This window comes from Convolutriloba macropyga, chromosome 4, assembly GCF_964194025.1.
Source record: "Convolutriloba macropyga chromosome 4, txConMacr16.3, whole genome shotgun sequence".
Classification (NCBI taxonomy): domain Eukaryota; kingdom Metazoa; phylum Xenacoelomorpha; order Acoela; family Convolutidae; genus Convolutriloba; species Convolutriloba macropyga.
The window spans coordinates 56,847,938-56,866,558 of NC_134471.1; the positions used below are offsets into that span (position 1 = coordinate 56,847,938).

Consider the following 18,621-nt stretch of genomic DNA (forward strand, 5'->3'; position numbering starts at 1 on the left):
TAGCTTCAGGTTGACCATAGGCTGACCAATGTTGGCTGCAATGATGGTACCACGCGAAAGTTTCAGCTGCAAAAAAAGTGGCCATAGTCACCAAAAAAAGAGCAATGCTGCTCATAAAGGAGCAGTCTGAAATGTGGGGAATAATAAGAAAAAGGGCATCTGAGAACAGGCCGCTGTGACCTAATGCTGTTCCGCTGCGATTGCGCAGGAACCAAAATTAATTATTATTATTATTATTATTATTATTATTATTATTATTATTATTATTATTATTATTATTATTATTATTATTATTATTATTAATTTTATGTGTTAATATTTTAGTTTGTTTTTTAATGACCCAACCATTTTGCTTATTCAACATTCTTGCATGTTTTTAAAAAAACTGTTCCAATGACGAAATTTTGTAAAATTAGCGGTGAATTTTTGTAAGTATTGCAATTTTTAGCGGTAAATTTTTTTTCACCACATAAGCGGTGAAAAAAAATTCACCGCTTGAAAGTTTTTTATTCACCGCATTGATCGCATTGAGCGCGAATCTTACACTTTTTACTCAACTTCACCGCAAATCTCACATCTTTTATCGATTTTTAGCGGTGACACCTCGACCCGGGTGTGTGGGTATAAGCATTTCGAAAATTATATGTTATTTCGAACATTCTGTACTAAATAATTAATAAGTTACATATGCGATATCATAGTTAACATTGAGGCAAAGATATTTTTGACACATTTATATGTTTGAAATGTTTAGTTGACACTCAATCAACAAGAATTAATTTTTCACATCCATTCAACCAACCAATAAAATTTTGTAGATGGTATGTTTTCTAAAGTTTGTATTAAACGAATTGCTAGCATAGCATACATAGTGATGTTTTAGCTGAAACCATCAGGAACTGTTATGAGAAGCAGTTGGCTCTCAAATTAAATCGGCAAAATTATTTAGTTTAGTGGTTGACCTATTATATAATGAATGTAATCAATAGGTAAGCAAACGGGATGTCAGTGAAGGGAAGGTAAATCTACAATGTCACAATATTGCAAGCAGGAAAAGAACTGAAGTTTAATTTTAAAATTGAAAAAAAAATAATAAACAGTTTTTGTGATGGTTGTGGCCTGTAATGAGAGATCTGGTTCCAGCTCATTCTAATAATACAAATTGTTCTGTTTCAGACTCAAACAGGTGTTCACTGTCTGTGGTCCTCGTGGTGCTTTCCGCTCTCATTATCACCTCTACCTCGGAATAAGCACAAAATATACTACGATCTGGCATTTGATAACGCAGTCAAAGTTGACTCACATCCAAATTCATAAATACAACACTTCATCGCTTCTGTAATTTTTTGTAAATAATCAAATACAATTTGATAACACTCGTTTCTACTTTTATAGGAGACCCTGGTTGAGAGGTCGAGCTATGAAAAAAAAACGTGGTTGACCAATTTTAGGAATCAAGATTTTTGTGCCGACTTTAACTGTCGGGATTGACTATGAATTGACCAATAAACCAAAGAAGGGGGTCAATCAGTTTTCGACAAACAGTTTAGTGTAAAACTGGCCCAAGAAACGAAAACGATGGCGCTGTTTACTCTCACCGCTAAGGTCAGAGCAGTACACAAAAATGACGCTCGTTGGTGGAACAGGGTAGGCGACGTTAGAACGTGGTGGAAAAAAAACCGGACGCAGGGGCTCCTCTACTGTTTAACAAAAAGTTTCTGGAGTTAATGGAATGGTTATAAAAATTTTAATGACTCAAGTTTTAGCAGTTTTTTGATAAAATTTAAATTTCTTCAAGTTTTCAGAAAATTATTATCATTTTCCAAGTTTATGGATCTTTATGATCCACTGAAACTGTTTAAAGCTTGAAATGGGGATACTGCATTGTCTGAGACAATGAAAAGGTGGTGGAGATAATAAAATCAGTAGTTTGAGCATGATTTTGCTGAATTTTGAACATTTTGGTCATTATCTGAGTCTAACGATCATTACTGGCCAAGGAAATTTCACTGGCCAAGTCTTGCACACGGGCTTTATGACAGACCTCCAGAGATTTTTTCTGCTGCGAATCTCATCATGGAAAATATTCCTAGCTCTCTTTCTTTTTCTCTTTCTCTCTCTCTCTCTCTCTGCTGGTTAGGGTTTCTTTCCTTCGCTTTCTCGTTTCATCTCTCACAATCTATCTCAAATGACGATTGTAGCTTTCATATTAATCTCGTTGGACTTTTTTGTGCTTTTTCGCTTCACCAATTTTTGCTTAGACACATTTTACTTTTCGTCCTCAGAAACGAGATAGGAGGTAGCACCCAGTGAGTTTTAAGTTCTCTTAGAGTCTTTTAGCTCATTTGACTTTAAGATTGTGCGAATCACAGAGACTGTTTCGGAGATTTTTACTTATGTTGTGCAGGGCGCTTCTTAGAAAATGATGCCTCCCCCACCCCCACTGTTGCCCCCCCCCACCGCTGCGGTGGACCCTTCTTATAAACTCAGTAAAACTGTAATCCGTATCTGTTTCAATTCAACAACGTGTAAGTATACATACAACGCATAACAACGTGTAAGCATAATCGTACAAAGTAACCAGTGATTTTAGACGGCAAGACTTTTTTGATGTTCATTTAGCTGGTTTTGTCTGACGTTATTGACGTCAAAATCGGTTCGTATTAGTTCGACAATTGTTTAGAAAACATAAAAATATTGAGCCAAAAACCACCTTAATCGGTACATATCGTGGTTATATTTACTTAAAATCAGGTTATTTGAACTTTTTTGTAATTTTCTACGTATATTAGAACGTATTTAAATCTTATTTGGAACGATTCATATGCCTTTTTGTTATTTAGAAATACTCAATTCTGATTGGCTGAAACTCGTTCTTTTATTTACTACGTAACATCCTCCGGCCCGGAAGAAGATGTTTGGAAAACTGGTACAAGTTTTAAAAGCGGACGGACGAGTGAACCGGTCGACGTACGTAAAACGGCAGAGCGCGCGACGCTATCAGAGCGGTAACGGAGTTCCACAATCCGAGCGGTTGGGTAGTAACCTCTAGGGTTGGTTTCCTCAACTACCAAACTAAGTCACCGGTCTTAAGGTGTTGCTCGGCAGGTGTCTGCTACTTAGAGCGTCGGTTCAGCGTCGGTACATACTCTCTGATCCAATGGAACCAGATCGCATTAGCGTACGATTGCGCACGAGCGTAACGTCTGCGATGGTCAAACTCATTATTGCCGACAACAGACGGAATACCGGTAGAGTGTTCCCCTAAAAGAAAGTGGTTTGGCGTTATAGCGTTCAAATCGCACGGATCAGCGCTTACGGGTGTTAAAGAACGCGAATTGAGGGCATTCTCCACGAGACAAAAGGTAGTATACAGTACCTCAGCCGTGAGGCGACGCGTGCCAAGAATAGTATACAACACGCGCTTGAAACTGCGTACCAACCTCTACCAGATGCCACCTTGATGTGGTGCGCTGGGTGGATTGAACCTCCACTTTATACCTTTGTGAGCGAGCTCAGCTGCAATGTTGACAACAATCCACTTTTCAGTACTTTCTTGGAGTTCTTTCTCCGCTCCAATAAAGTTAGTGCCATTGTCAGACCAAATCATGGCAGGTGTACCCCTTCGTGACACAAACCGCTCAACTCCCATAACACAAGAACTGGTGTCCATGGAGGTAACTATCTTGACATGGACAGCGCAAGTAGTGAGACAGGTGAAGATGAAGACCCACCTTTTCTCAGTAGTACGGCGGACAGTAACATAGAATGGCCCAAAGTAGTCAATGCCAGTGTTCGTGAAGGGAGGCGACTGGTAAGCAAGTCTCTCTTTAGGTAAGTTGGACATGGTTGGTTGCATAGTTACAGCTTGGAATGCTCGGCATCTCCGGCAGTGTGCTTTGATGGAACGTAAAGACGATCTTAGTTTCAGTACTGTATTGTGTCCCTGCACAATTGATCTTAGGTATTCAACGCCTTGATGAAATTGCTTTAGGTGGGTATGTTCAAGGAACAGTTTTACAAACGGGTGACGTGCATCTAAGATGATTGGTTACTTTACGTTAAACCCAACATCCATTAACCGCTTGATGTGGCCCGAGGAACGGATTAGCCCATTTGGACTAATAAACGGTGAATGTGGAGCAATTCGGCTACTCCGTTTAACGAATTTATTGTCAAGAAGATATTTTCGGCTTCGTCAAGCTCAGTAGGGTCGGTAATGCTACCATCGTTTTCGGCAAAAGCCGGAGAACGTATGCGACAATGCGCAAATACTTTTGATAAGAACTAAACTTATCAAACGGAAATAATGAAGAAGCTGGAGTTATCTGTTTTTTGACAGATGTAGTCAGAAATACAGTGTCTTCTGTAGTGACTGCTTGGTTGACGCCAAGTTTGATGTTTTCAATGACGTCTTTGTTCGGTACAAACGGGAAACGTGAATTAGTTACGAAATGTGGACCTTTGACCCAACCGCTTAGTCGCAAAATCTCAGCGGACATTCCACGCGTGCCAGCGCCAGCTGGATTATCTTTAGTTGCGACGTGGTTCCATTGGTCAACGCTGGTATACTCCAATATTTCACAAACTCGGTTTGCAACAAAGATTGGTTGCTTTTCATTAGAGTTAATCCATTGGAGAACGGTCGTGCTGTCTGTCCACATGAATACTTGGTTAACAGTTACTGTAAGTGCTTGTGTATTTTCCCTTTTCAGTCTAGCGGCAAGTAGAGTTGCTTGTAACTCGAGTTTTCGGACAGTCATCACTTTCATTGGCGCCACTTGCGCTTTTCCCAAAACAAACGCAATCTGTTTTTTCTTCGCCCGTGGGAGTTTTTACTCGGGCTCGCAGGAATGCGACCGCACTGAAAATATCCTGGGAACTGTCACCGAACATATGCAACTCTATATTATCAAAGGGTCCACTAAGTAAATCCGGGGAATTTTGATGTTATCAAGCTTTGGTAAGTCCGCACTCCAAACCAAAAATCTTTGAACCATGTCTTGTGGAAGTTCGTCGTCCCATTGTTGTCCAGTGACACGCCAGATATCTTTTATGAGCAGTCGAGCACCGACAGTAAACGGTGCGACAAGACCAATGGGGTCAAAGACTTTCAAGACAAGACTTAGAACCCAGCGCTTTTACTCACAAAAAAGTCTCATTAGTGTGATCCAACTTTAGCCCTAGCACATGCGATGAATGCTCCTGACATGACACAATAACCGTGGGCTCAGTAGTTTGAGGAGAACCATCAATCAGGTCAGCCAGATTTGGCACATTGCTTACAAACTTTGTAAATTTAAACCCAACGAGATGGAAAAGATGTACCAATTCCTTCGATCTATAGATGGCTTTCTCAGGAGACTCCATTGAGTCAAGGTAATCGTCAATGAAGACGTTTTCAAGGACTGCTTTTGCAGCTTCGGTATAAAACTTGGCATTGTCTCTCGCTGTGCGTTGTAATGCATAGTTGGCGCAGGTGGGCGAGTCTTTAGCCCCGAATATTTGGCGCGTATATTGATATACTGCAACGTTAGTTGTGGATTCCTCCCGCCACAGAAAGCGAAGTGATGGTAGATCTGATGGTAATACACCAACCTATAGAAACATTCCCTCGATGTCGGCAGAGACGGCATATGGATGTTGTCGGAAGCGAAGAAGTACGTATATAAGGTTTTGGAGCAGATCAGGGCCAGTGAGCAAAGATTTATTCAGAGAGGCACCATGAAATTTTGCTGCTCCATTGAGCACCCTTCGCACATTACCCGGTTTGTTCGGGTTTAAAACCGGATGGTGGGGTAAGTACCACTCTTTATCGGACCGGCTCTCAACCTTCTGAGCGTCCGCAACCTCAATTACATACCCCTTTTTTAGGTCTTCCTTGATGGTACTAGTATACTTCTCTCTAAGGTCTTCATCCTTGGCCAATCGTTTTTCGAGAGATTTTAGTTGCACAAGGGAGGAGAAGTAATTACTTGGGAGCTTGGTCTTGTCTGCTGCCCACAGCATTCCGACATCGTATCTCAGGTCATTGTGTACGGTGGTATTCTCAAGGATTTCGTGAGCCCTTGCGTCTGCTGCAGGTCGTGGATCGACCTGCTTGTTTGCCCCGAATGATTCAATGTCGTACCATGACTTTACTTTACTCGCTAACTCATTGTCATGTTCGATATTCACTTTAAAGCCGTTGAGGTAAAGTACGAACTTGATGGTAACGGACCGCTTAAGACCCAACCTATGAGTAAGCGTACGGAAACGGTTGAACGCTTCTCATCGGCAGAGAAGTATTCTAACGGGCGAATGGCATGATAGACATCTTGTCCGAATATCATCTCAATGTCTTTATAGGAATACGTCACGGGATCAAGGACTGCTAGGTGTGGGTAAGTCTCTTGCAGGGCCTGTACATTAATCATATCAGAGCCGACGTTCAGACACTCTTTAGGGAAAGGGTTGATGGTAAATGGTTCGAAATCCTGGTGTTCTCTTGGTTTCACAGTAACTTCAACAACCCTAGTATCAACTACTTCCTCGGTATTAATGCCCTTGACAGTTAGCTTTAGTGCTTTACCGTGCAAACCGAGTCTATCTGCGAGACTACTGGCTAACCGAGAGTTACTGCAGGCGGTATCACACAAAACTAAAGGACGAATTGAAAATGGTATCCAAACAGGACGAATTGAACAAATGCAATTCCGTTGCCTGAAGAAGCCCCTTAACATCAGTAACATATAACATCGTTGTGGTCTTATTAGACGGCTGTTGACTAGTAGTTGCTTTACTTTGACCTATGTTGCCAGAAGGCTGAATGGTATTAGGATATGTTGACTGTTTTGTTGGGAAAACCCTATCTGTTCCATGCAATAGTGTGTTATGCGAACTATTGCACCCCTCTGCTCGGCCCTTTCTCAGTTGAGGGCACTGGCGGAATGTGTGCTTATCGCGTAAGCACGAAAAGCAAAGTTTATTTTCCGCCACCAACTTAGCTCTCTGGGTTGGAGTCTTTTCTTTGAAAACTCGACACTCCCATAGCCGGTGGTTACCTTTGTATACAATACAGCGAGAGTAAGTGTTTGTCGAAGAAGATGGCATTTGCTTCTTTGTTTCCCTTTGTTGTGAGTTTGATGCAAACACTTTTGAGGCTCTTTTGGTCTTGGTTACTGAAGTGCTGTAATCTTCAGGATTTGCCTTGGTTGCGCTTTGTTTCATAAGATCGTGGGCCTCAGCTTTTTCTTTAAGTCAATCGTTAAAGTCAAGGAGGGGAGGCTTTACCCAGTGCTTCTTAACCGTAAAGAGCAACCATGACTCTTTCATGTTTGAAGGTAACTTCTGTACCGCTTGGTTAAATAGGGAAGTGCTTTTCAAGTCTGCATCATATGATAGTGACCTGAAAACCACAACGAGGCTGGATACGGCCGCCGAATAGGTAATGATGTTGTCGCTATTGTGCATTTTAAGAGGAGGAAAGTTGCTTAGTTTATCTAAGTGTGCACTTACGACTGCCTGTGGCTGGCCAAATTTACGTTCTAAAGTCCTTAGTGCATCCTTGTACATTAAACCACAGTAAGCAAACTCGGCGATTGCAATCTTTGCTTTACCGGTGACGAGTTTTTTTTAAGGTAAGTCAATTTAACGTCATCAGTGAGCGACTGCGAGTTAATCGCGCTTTTGAATTGACCATACCACTCATGCCACTTTAATGGGTCGCCATTAAACTCTGCAAGTTTCCATTCAGGCAAAGGGTCGTTTTTCTTACTTGTTATTGCATCAGCTAATTCCCTAATTAATGACGGATTTTCCGGTATTGGAGGGGCAGGTGCAAACACCTGCGGACCACTCCAACTCAACGGAGTGGGCCCAAAATAGGAGTATGTTGGCTGAAAAACCGGAGTGGCTAGACCGGGTACAACATTACTAGTAGTTGCGATTGGGTTTTCCTGCTGTGCACCTGATGGTGATTGCATATCAATCAAAAGGGGGTGAATTCGAATACATTTGTTGTGGAATATTAGTGCTTGAGGGTTTGCGATTTGGTTGTGTACATTTGGAGGCAGACTATTCACGGTGGTGAGGTCTTGGTTGACTATTGACAGTCTGTGCTGTGGAAACCGCCAATGACTCATATTTGACACAAAGTTTTGACCAAGAAGGATATTGGGCATTTTTGAGAAAGGAGGAGCAACAGAACGTACAACTTTGTGTACTCAGTTATTACTATTCTGAAAATTGTTGTTGACGAGAGGCTGGTTAATCAAAGGGGCGTGTGGGATGGGAGCAGTGAGGTTAGGTGCGAAGATTGGGTTCGGAATGGGAAAGTCATTAGGACGAGCGGGTTCGGAGTTGTGTTGTTGAGTATTTGGGTTTGGTGGGGCGCTTGGGTGCAAGGGAACGTTTATTACGGGGGCTGGATGATTTGTTGTCGGAAAAGGAGGAAGAGTGGCGTTTGGTGCTCGGGGGACACAATTAATTTGTTGTCGGGAGCATATGCGCTGGGCCGAATTGTTTTTGGGCAGACCTGATGTTTCAGGTCCCCTGGATTGTGAAATTTGAAGTTGTGCATTGGGAAATACTTCGGATGTATTATTTTGGTTTCTTTGCGGTGCGAACGGCTGTGGTGGACTGGGCTGTTGAATGGGTGGTGAAGAAGCCTCTGGGCCGTGTACAGAAGGCGGCTGACTATCGGCGGATCCTTGGTTAATTATGCTTGCAAGCGCCATGCCTTGTTGGCCTGTTTGATCCATTTGCGCCCTTAGTTGCGCCTGATACAACGCTTGTTTGTTAGCAGCAGCCAAAAAATTTTCAGGTTAAATATAAAAAGGATCGAGTTGCTGCAAGGTCTCACTGCTTAAAATGTAGTTGCCTCGACAATTTTTTGGAATGGATTGCCTTGAAGTTTCAGTGTTGTGATCTTCCACTGCTTCGCCGTTATTGTGGCTAGGGCATTCTGGAGGGTCTTTTGTAACCTCTGGTTCACTAGTTTTCTCCTCATTGTTAAAACTTAAAGCAAGTGAGGTATTCATCCAGTCCTGGACAGCCTTTTCACTTCTCATTGAGCTCCTAGCACTTGCAATTGTTTCAGAATGGCTAGCTTTAGCAACGGGGTCCAGCAATTCAAATTCGTGCAGAGTTGCCTCTGCCAACCGCTTCCTGTTGTTTTCCTACAGTGCAACTAATTCCATTTGCTTTTTTTTTCGTTTAGCAAGGCGAATGGCTGCCTCAATCTGTTTTTCAATTTCTTCGCGCTTCATTTTAGCAATTACGTAATCATGTTTACGCTGACTAGATGTTTTTGACGAGGCCGTAATTGAAGGAAGTCTAGAAGGAATGGAAGCCCTTGGTTCCTGGAACTCACTCACTTTATCATCAGCAGAGTTGATGTATTTTCGTGCTGAAGTGAGTATTTTGTTCTTAGTTGTCATTGCCTTCAAGTAAGACTCTAATGAAGGAACAAGTGCACTTGGATCCTCCGTTTTTCCAGCAAATGCAATCAGGTCCTCATTTTTGTCTACAACAGTCGTAAAAGCTTCGTTGCATTTTGTTACTAGGCGTTCACTTTCACTCGACTACTTTGATTATTTATACAATGAAAAATATCTTCATGTATAGCATGCAATTCAGCCTCACGCTTTGACCTGGCAGCGTACAACTTATTGACTTTTTGATCAAGACTATTAGACATCTCAATGTTGTTATTTCCAAAAACCAGCAAAACTAACACTGCACACGGTTATCTATTATATGCACACCCCAAATAAACCAAATCCACGCAAAACAAAGCCATCGCAGAAGACACCAAACACAGCACACTGTAGACGGTCTGTAAAACAAACCGCCCAAAGAGCAGAAAAGGTCGTCGAGCACACAGTGCCCAACAAAAACAGAAGTGGAGCGCTGAACGCTATGCGCTCAACGCGGAGGGAGACAAGGGACACACGGGAAGTCGAGCGTCCAACGAGCGACGAAACGGAAACGTTACGAACGGGAAGTCGAGTGAGCAACGCATAACGCAACGGAAACGGGACAAACGAGAAGTCGAGCGAGCAGTGCCCGATGGAACGGGAGCGGGAGGTGCGGGAAGTCGAGCGAAAAACGCGCAACGCAACGAAGCGGGACGTTGGGGAAGAACGGGCGCGGGAAATGAGGTCGCAAAGACCTATGTTAACAGACCACAGCAAAAACTCAACCAAACAACCTAGCCGTAACTCCAGAACAAACTTAAGTCACAACCTAGGTAAAAGGAGAGAAGCTACTGCAAGAAAATCTAGCATAGTTCATTATGGAGCTTAATATAACAAATTAATTTACGGCAATGCAGTAGTACTCTAAAAGAAAGAGAAAGAAAAAGTCGAGAAATTTACTAGCCGTAACTCCAGAATGAACTCAAGTCACTTCCTAGCAAAACCCAAACCACAACAAACAATCAGCAAACTAACGTTATTAAACAAACTACAGCAAAATTGAATAAACTACAATAGTGTATTTGTAGATTAAGACAGTTGAAAAAGTCAAGATACAATCCAGCCGTAACTCGAGAATAAACTTAAGTCACACCCTAGAAGGCAAAGAGACCATACCAACTAGTAACCATACAGGTACACACAAACATATAGCAGCAAAATCAATATACTACAACAGGAGGGCTAATGAATTAGTAAATTTGAAAAGTCAAAGAACAATCCAGCCGTAACTCGAGAATAAACTCAAGTCACAACCTAGAAAGCTATAAGACCTAAACATCAAACCAGCATACCAGCATACTCAACATACTACAGCAAAAACAAACAACCTACTTCATCACATATGGCACACTACATCTAAATCAGGAAAAGCAGCGAAAGAAAACGAAAAGCGAAGTTTTGGGAGAGCGACGTTATTGAACTTTGGAACATGGAGAACTGAAAATTTAGAGGATGTGGACGAAACCGTACATAAACGAGCGACGAGAAAAATTATAGGGATGCGATCATTTTTTTTCTGTAGGCCGGAGGTTGTGAAAGTTTTCACAATTTTCTGTGTTTATTGAGTTTCACTCAATTTACAAACCTTCTGGCTGGAAAATTGATTTTTTGACAAATTTTTCAGAATTTTATGCATTTTTCCATTTTTTTTCAAATTTTGGTCAATTTTTTAAAAATTCTTGATCACGGAACGGTAATCAAGTAAATTGGGCGGTTTTAAACTCAAAAATACGGTTTATCAATATTCGTTATTGATAATCTATGTTTTTGAATTGCATCAAATTGACCAAAAATTTGCGTCAAATTGACCAAAAATTCGAACAATTTAGCATAATATTCTATCAATTTTCTCTATATCAGAATTTATTTTTGATATACGAACCGACTGTATCAATTTTTTCGAAATTTTTGGTAAATCTACCAAAAATTTTCAAAATTGGTGTTTTTTCTTCTCAAAAATTGTTTTCCTTACCAATGTTTTCTACAAAGATTAGTTTACTTCTACTATACCAATGTCAAAAAAATTCACGAATTGGGTTTCTTGCTGTCGAAATTTTTTATATGAATTTTGAATTTACTGCAAAAAATTGTTTGGTTGTGTCTTACAGTTTTAGCCATCTAAGAGCCATGAACAGCTTTGTGTTGTCAAACAAAGCAATTGGAATTTGGTGGACTGTTCCTAGCTTCAGTTGTTCAATAGTACCAATCAGAGGTTTTGCCTTATCAACTGCCTGCTCAAATATTTTCACAGGGTTTCTCTCGATATTTGACTTTTCTGCCTCGTCTGTTGTTTGCCAGTATTTGGTCGCTTGAATCCGCTTGATTTCACGCAGCATTCGGTCAGTTGTAAGACACCTATTGTAATTGGAACCTTGAGATACCATATTGCTAAACTTTTGGACATCTGGGTTGTGGTAAAACATGGCCGGGTAATTATTAATGGCAGCTTTAACAGTTCTACTTCTAATTTCCAGAGGTAAAGACTGTAGAATTTCTTCATCGTAAATTGGAACAATGTAAACCTACTTTAGCACGGTACGGATTCCAGGGGTCTTGCCAAGATTTGGGTTTTCGATGTCGCTTCAAATATGTAATTGTCCGATTCAATTGAACCGTACTGTTCTGAATTTTGCTGCACAAATTACAGAAAATGGGAGACCAGCTTAACAAACTCTTTTCTTTTTAATAAGTTTATCACAAAATTTAGGCTAAAGCGTGTTCGTAATTCTTACCCATGTCGCGGAACCATATAAACTAAGTAAAACTGTAGTCCGTATCTGTTTCAATTCAACAACGTGTGAGTATACATTAAAAGCATAACAACGTGTAAGCATAATCGAAAAAAGTAACCAGTGATTTTAGACGGCAAGACTTTTTTTTGATGTTCATTTAGCATTTTTTGCCTGACGTTATTGACGTCAAAATCGGTTCGTATTCGTTCGACAATTGTTTAGAAAACCTAAAAATATTAAGCCAAAAACCAATTTAATCGGTACATATCGTGGTTATATTTACTTAAAATTAGGTTAATTGAACTTTTTTGGAACTTTCTACTTATATTAGAACGTATTTAAATCTTATTTGGAACTTTTTAAATGCCTATTTGTTATTTAGAAATACTCAATTCTGATTGGCTGGAATTCGTTCCCCCTGCACATTGTTCATGCAGTAAGGGCCCCGTACAGCCAAAGATCCCCCTCCCACCATTACACCCAACCCCCACTGTTGCCTCCCCCACCCCCACTGTTGCCCCCCCCCCACCGCTGCGGTGCACCTTTCTGTTCACCTCATGACCATTCATTTAAGCTAACGCCAGCCTCACTAAACCGTGGCTAGCTACTGACAGAGCCAACCACTCGCCGGTCGTTTGAGATCAATTCGCTCGACGTTAATCGGTTATGTTTTAACTTTTGCAATGTAGATTTTGCTGGCTTAGGGAGTTCTACGATTTTTTCCTTATGATCGAACAATTTATCCGTTATTTGCTTTCCATCAACATTTTTCAAGCAATGAGCAATGTTTTTGGCTGACAGATCCAGATTTTTGAGATGCACCAAGTTAAGTTATTAAAAGTTTATCGGAGGTTCTGATATTGCTTCAAGAGGCTTGAAGAAGTTCTTAGCTTACCGCCAACGCAGTGTGTATTTATCCCCTACTTCTTTTTAAAAGCGCTTTTTGTATGTTAGTCGGATGTTTCATTGTCATCAGAACAGAACACAAAACCTTAACATAAATATAAAATTAGCAGTTTTGCTTAATCTTAATATTTGTGACCATCGCGCTGCTTTTCCTTATTTTTGCCGGATTTTTTCATTTTTTTCGCGATCGTATACAATTTTTAGCTTTCGGTAAATGCATCAATGAAATTAATATTGGGATCCGCATATTTGTTCGTCAAAGTTTATAGAGAGTTCTTGAAGAAAAAGTTTATTTAGATTGCTTTTACGGACCAACGATTGCTAGTTTCTATTGAAACATAAGAAACTGACGACATTATGTTTTATTGAAGTTTTGATTTTTTGGTTGCAATTGTTTTATGGCAACCTTTGTAAGTTTATTGATTAATTCGTATGCTTAAATTAGCAATAGAGTCGAAATTTTCTATGATCAAACTGTCTTGTTAATTATATTTTGTATCGTAAACTGTTTGATATTTCACTGCTTTGTTTGGTCGAATGGATTTTGTTGACGATCTAAGAAATGACCCCAAGAAATTTTCACGCGGCTCTTTAGAAAACAAAGCAAAATCCAAATAACTGCTGTAAAAAATACTCAAATTTACTTTTTATAATTGATTATATAACCATTAATTAATTAAATAATTAGCTTTGAAGTGACTAATCTACTTCTCATTTGAACAGCCGAAGAAGTAATCTAAAATTATGAACAATTAATAGCGATAGTAATAGCATTCAAAGCAACCTCGAAAGAAGAAAATGTAATTAATTGTAATAATAAATGTAAAGACGACAAAGTAATATTCGAAATTAGTTGTTCGCAAAAATGGCTCAATATATATTCTTCGCACTTACCTGTAATTTTTTTGACGAAATGGGCTGCTAATTGTGCTTGCTGAAATGATAAAGAAACAGTCGGATCTTTCTCAGTAAAAAAGGGATTTGTTTAAACTAAAAGTACTGTGTCACCTCAAAATATTTTATTTGTCTTCTCAAATTTGATCAAATGTCTGTGCAAAAGACACTCCTGCTTGTGGTCGTGACAATTTTGCAGGGTAAGTTTTCAAAGTTTCTTTGTTTATCCTTAATCATAACTAAATCATAACGTCCACAGACCAAAATTTTCAAAAAGAAAGCTAGCAAAATAACATCTTCACGTCACAAAGTATACCTTGCATTACTTGCGAAAAACAAAGAAATTAGCATTTTTGTCAAATAATGGGTTCTAAATTACACTCAATCTATTGTAAAGAATCTGTTCAACTTCAAAAAAGGTAATCTGCTCAACCAGACAGCTAGCAATCCGTTCATGCGTACAAGTTCAGCAGATTAGTAGTTTTACGCAAAGACGTCTCTTTGAAAATTAGATTTGCCTGAATCATCGAACACGAATTCTTTTGTGCTTAGAACTCAATATCTTATATCTTCGTAAAAGTAAACTTCTGGATCCCTCCGGGGGTTCTAAATTATCCTCCGGGAATCTAGTATGCAGTGACAAACTAAATATCTTGTCGATTAACCCAGGATTTTCTCTAAATCGAATTCAAGTTTCCGCAAAATATTTTGTACTACTGATGCTCAAATTTATCAAAAAAGTTTGATACAAAAATAATAGTAAAAAAGTAACTGCAGCAGCTCTATTTGATCTATCCAAGCCAAACGAATCATCACATGAAGATATCTAGATTTAAGTTCGAACTTGAATCAGAATAGATATAAATATTTAAAAAAAATCCTAAAGAAACAGTTTTAGGAGTTCTTTCATCTTTCATCTATAAAAATCATGATCTGCGTCTCATTTGGTCCTTAAGAACAGTCCAATAAAATGAAGACATCCTTGCACTATGTTCAGACAGAGAGATTCCTCAGCACAAAAAAGATCCTGAGTTAAAACTGAGAAATGCAGTTGCTTTTTACGATCCAAAGTTAACACCCACAAAAAAATGAGTTTGTTTTTTTTAAAGAGCATGAAAAATTTTGATTTTCGACGCACGAAATCAGAATATCCACTCCATCAGTGAAGAGAAAATCCTAGATGTTTACATTGTAAAAGAACTTAAATATCGAATGCAATTGAATGGCTTGTTTTTCATTATTATGGTAATCAGCCAAAACGCAATTTTCGAGAATTCTTTGATAACAGTCGAACAAAGTACACCTTCTATACGCAAAAATATAAAAATGTGGTTGCAAATTGGCAGTGGAATAAAATACCTTGTTAAGAACCCAATCGGTTAAATATTTTCTGTTGCAAAGGTTTGGCTCGAAACAATTCATGTATTGTTCTCTAAGCTAAGATTCTCGAAGAAGCTTTTTCGTATCGCTTTAGAGAACCATTTTTGAATTAATCAAGTAAATTTGTCTGCACGTGACTTTTTTTGTCTGAAATTTGATTAATTATTCAGTCATATAATGTGATTCATTCAAATTTCGTTTAGGTTGACACCCAACTTCATTTCGAAAAAGAAATGTTTCTCTGCTCACATTTCGCTGGTTATAAAACATATATTTTTACTTAAGTAATAGGCTGTCTGCTATCATGGTGTTTGCTATTAGATAGCTGTTTGCTATCTGTTTTTTATCATGGTGGTAATTTGTATACAATGTAAAGTGTAGACAGGGCTTTTAAATGGTCATTACTTTGAAACCATCTAGACTACCAAATGTCTGCATATACTATGTCAGAATACTACTACTGGGCTTTTAGAGTTGGTACTCAAAGCAATCAGTGACAATTTTTAGTGCTGTTTTTCATTCAACCTCGCGAGGCGCAGGAAATTTCTGTGCAAAATTTTTTTGATGCTGTTCAGGTTTTTAGAGGGTTACAATTTAGAACTCCCTCGTTTCAAACGCTCATTATTGTCTTGTGTGATGAATCACTCGTTTTGTTCGTGTGAAACCAGCCAGCATCTTGTGTGGTTTCACACGATGAAATTTTTCTCAAGAGATGAATCATCAAAAGGTTTTTTGCGCTTAGGTGAATGAAGAAAACAACCAGATTTAATTGCGTTAAAATTTATCAAAAGAGAACAGGTTACAGAGAGCAAAACACAAAAACACAAAGGAAACAGGGAGTATCGAGGACCGGTAATGTTCGACCGTAAATAAAGCTACACCAGGCTCAAAAATTCGAACCTTTTTCTCACATCATTAGGGATAAAAGTATTTTTTTTCTTCAATTTTTTTTGCCCATTTCAGATTTGCTTCGAGAGTAGTTTTAGAGCTCCGGTTGGTAGCAAAACAGCAAAAAAATCAATCAGCTGCAAAAAATCGGTTGATAGAGACGACTACATTTAAAGTTTGTAAAATTTCTGGGACATACCCAACTGTTGACAAAACCATGTAATCGATTCCCCATTATTTTATAAGTAACTACTTGCAAAACGAAGTTAAGAAACCTGTTTTTCTTAAAACCTACCAAAACTCACACTGTTGGAGTAATGACATTTGTTTCTCTTTGTGGCAACAAAGTAAACTACCCGGGCCGAGGTGTCAACGCTAAAAAACGCAAACTTATGTAAGATTAGCGTTGAATGCGTTGAATTTTTGTAAGATCTACACCTGAGCGTAGATCTTACATAAATTCAACGCATTCAACGCTAATCTTACATAATTTTGCGTTGAATTTTGGCGTAGATCTTACATATTTAGCGTTGAACTTTAGCGTTGATCTTACATAAATTCAACGCATTCAACGCTAATCTTACATAATTTTGCGTTGAATTTTGGCGTAGATCTTACATATTTAGCGTTGAATTTTAGCGTTGATCTTACATAAATTAAACGCATTCAATGTTAATCTTTCATATTTTTGCGTTGAACTTTGGCGTACATCTTACATATTTAGCGTTGAATTTTAGCGTTGGTCTTACATAAATTCAACGCATTCAACGCTAATCTTACATAAATTTGCGTTGAATTTTGGCGTAGATTTTTCATATTTAGCGATGAATTTTAGCGTAGATCTTACATATTTAGCGTTGAATTTAGCGTTGATCTTACATAAATTAAACGCATTCAATGTTAATCTTTCATATTTTTGCGTTGAACTTTGGCGTACATCTTACATATTTAGCGTTGAATTTTAGCGTTGGTCTTACATAAATTCAACGCATTCAACGCTAATCTTACATAAATTTGCGTTGAATTTTGGCGTAGATTTTTCATATTTAGCGATGAATTTTAGCGTAGATCTTACATATTTAGCGTTGAATTTAGCGTTGATCTTACGTAAATTCAACGCATTCAACGCTAATCTTTCCATTCCATTTCAGACCACTTTACGATTTCAAAAGTTTTTCAAGTTTTTTTTTCAAAAAGTCAATTTTTTCACTGTTTCGGTCCCTATACTTCACAGGTGAGAAACATGAGGTCAGAAAAAAATCATTTTTAACTGCTCCCTTACAGTGCAAAATCCAGTTCAGATCATGATACGATTTCAAATTTTTCAAGTTTTTTTTCGAAAAATTAATTTTTTTTACACTTTCGACCCTCTATACTGCACATGTGAGAAAAGTGAGTTCAGCAAAAAATCACTTTTTAGTGCTCTTTTATAGTGCAAAATCCTTTGCAGACCATTTTACGATTTCAGAACTTTTTCAAGTTTTTTTTTCAAACTGCAAAGGTGAGAAACATGAGGTCAGAAAAAAATCATTTTTAGTGCTTTTTTATAGTGCAAAATCCAATGCAGACCATGTTACGATTTCAAATTTTTCAAGTTTTTTTTCGAAAAATTAATTTTTTTTACACTTTCGACCCTCTATACTGCACATGTGAGAAAAGTGAGTTCAGCAAAAAATCACTTTTTAGTGCTCTTTTATAGTGCAAAATCCTTTGCAGACCATTTTACGATTTCAGAACTTTTTCAAGTTTTTTTTTCAAACTGCAAAGGTGAGAAACATGAGGTCAGAAAAAAATCATTTTTAGTGCTTTTTTATAGTGCAAAATCCAATGCAGACCATGTTACGATTTCAAATTTTTCAAGTTTTTTTTTGAAAAATTATTTTTTTTACTGTTTCGACCCCTATACTGCACAAGTGAGAAAAATGAAGTCAGCAAAAAATAACCTTTGAGTGCTCTCTTTTGGTGCAAAAACCATTTCAGACCATTTTAGGAATTCATTTTTTTTCAAAACTTTTAAAAAATATAAATTTTCCCCAGTACGCCTCACATGGTAAATACGTTGAATAAGCTAAGTTAAATACTAGGCAAAATCAACGCAAAATATGTAAGATCTACGCTAATTTCAACGCAAAATATGTAAGATCTACGCTTTATAAGAATTGCGGCTCTTAAGGAAACCAAGGTACTGTGGCACAATGGTAGAAGAGGCGACAAGCAAACAGGAGGTCAGCAGATCGAGTCCCATACGCAACTTGAGGTTAATAGTTCAAGTTGACGCTTTCATTTTTTGTAAGATCAACGCTAAATTCAACGCTAATTATGTAAGATCTACGCTAAATTCAACGCTAAATACGTAAGATCTA

The 18,621-nt window shown here is 38.5% G+C and overlaps 1 protein-coding gene and 1 pseudogene across 1 annotated transcript in view; one reads left to right on the plus strand and one right to left on the minus strand.

The window, feature by feature from the left end:
- LOC142338546 (uncharacterized) overlaps positions 1-1,376 on the plus strand; it is a 139,996-nt gene extending 138,620 nt beyond the window's left edge. The window contains exon 10 of the mRNA XM_075388335.1: positions 1,177-1,376. Coding sequence (XP_075244450.1) covers positions 1,177-1,250 — 74 coding nt within the window. The 3' untranslated portion in view covers positions 1,251-1,376. The remainder of the gene's footprint in view (positions 1-1,176) is intronic.
- Positions 1,377-11,560: 10,184 nt separating this feature from the next.
- On the minus strand, positions 11,561-12,207 carry LOC142338108 (small ribosomal subunit protein uS7m-like; annotated as a pseudogene).
- Between the last annotated feature and the right edge of the window lie 6,414 nt (positions 12,208-18,621).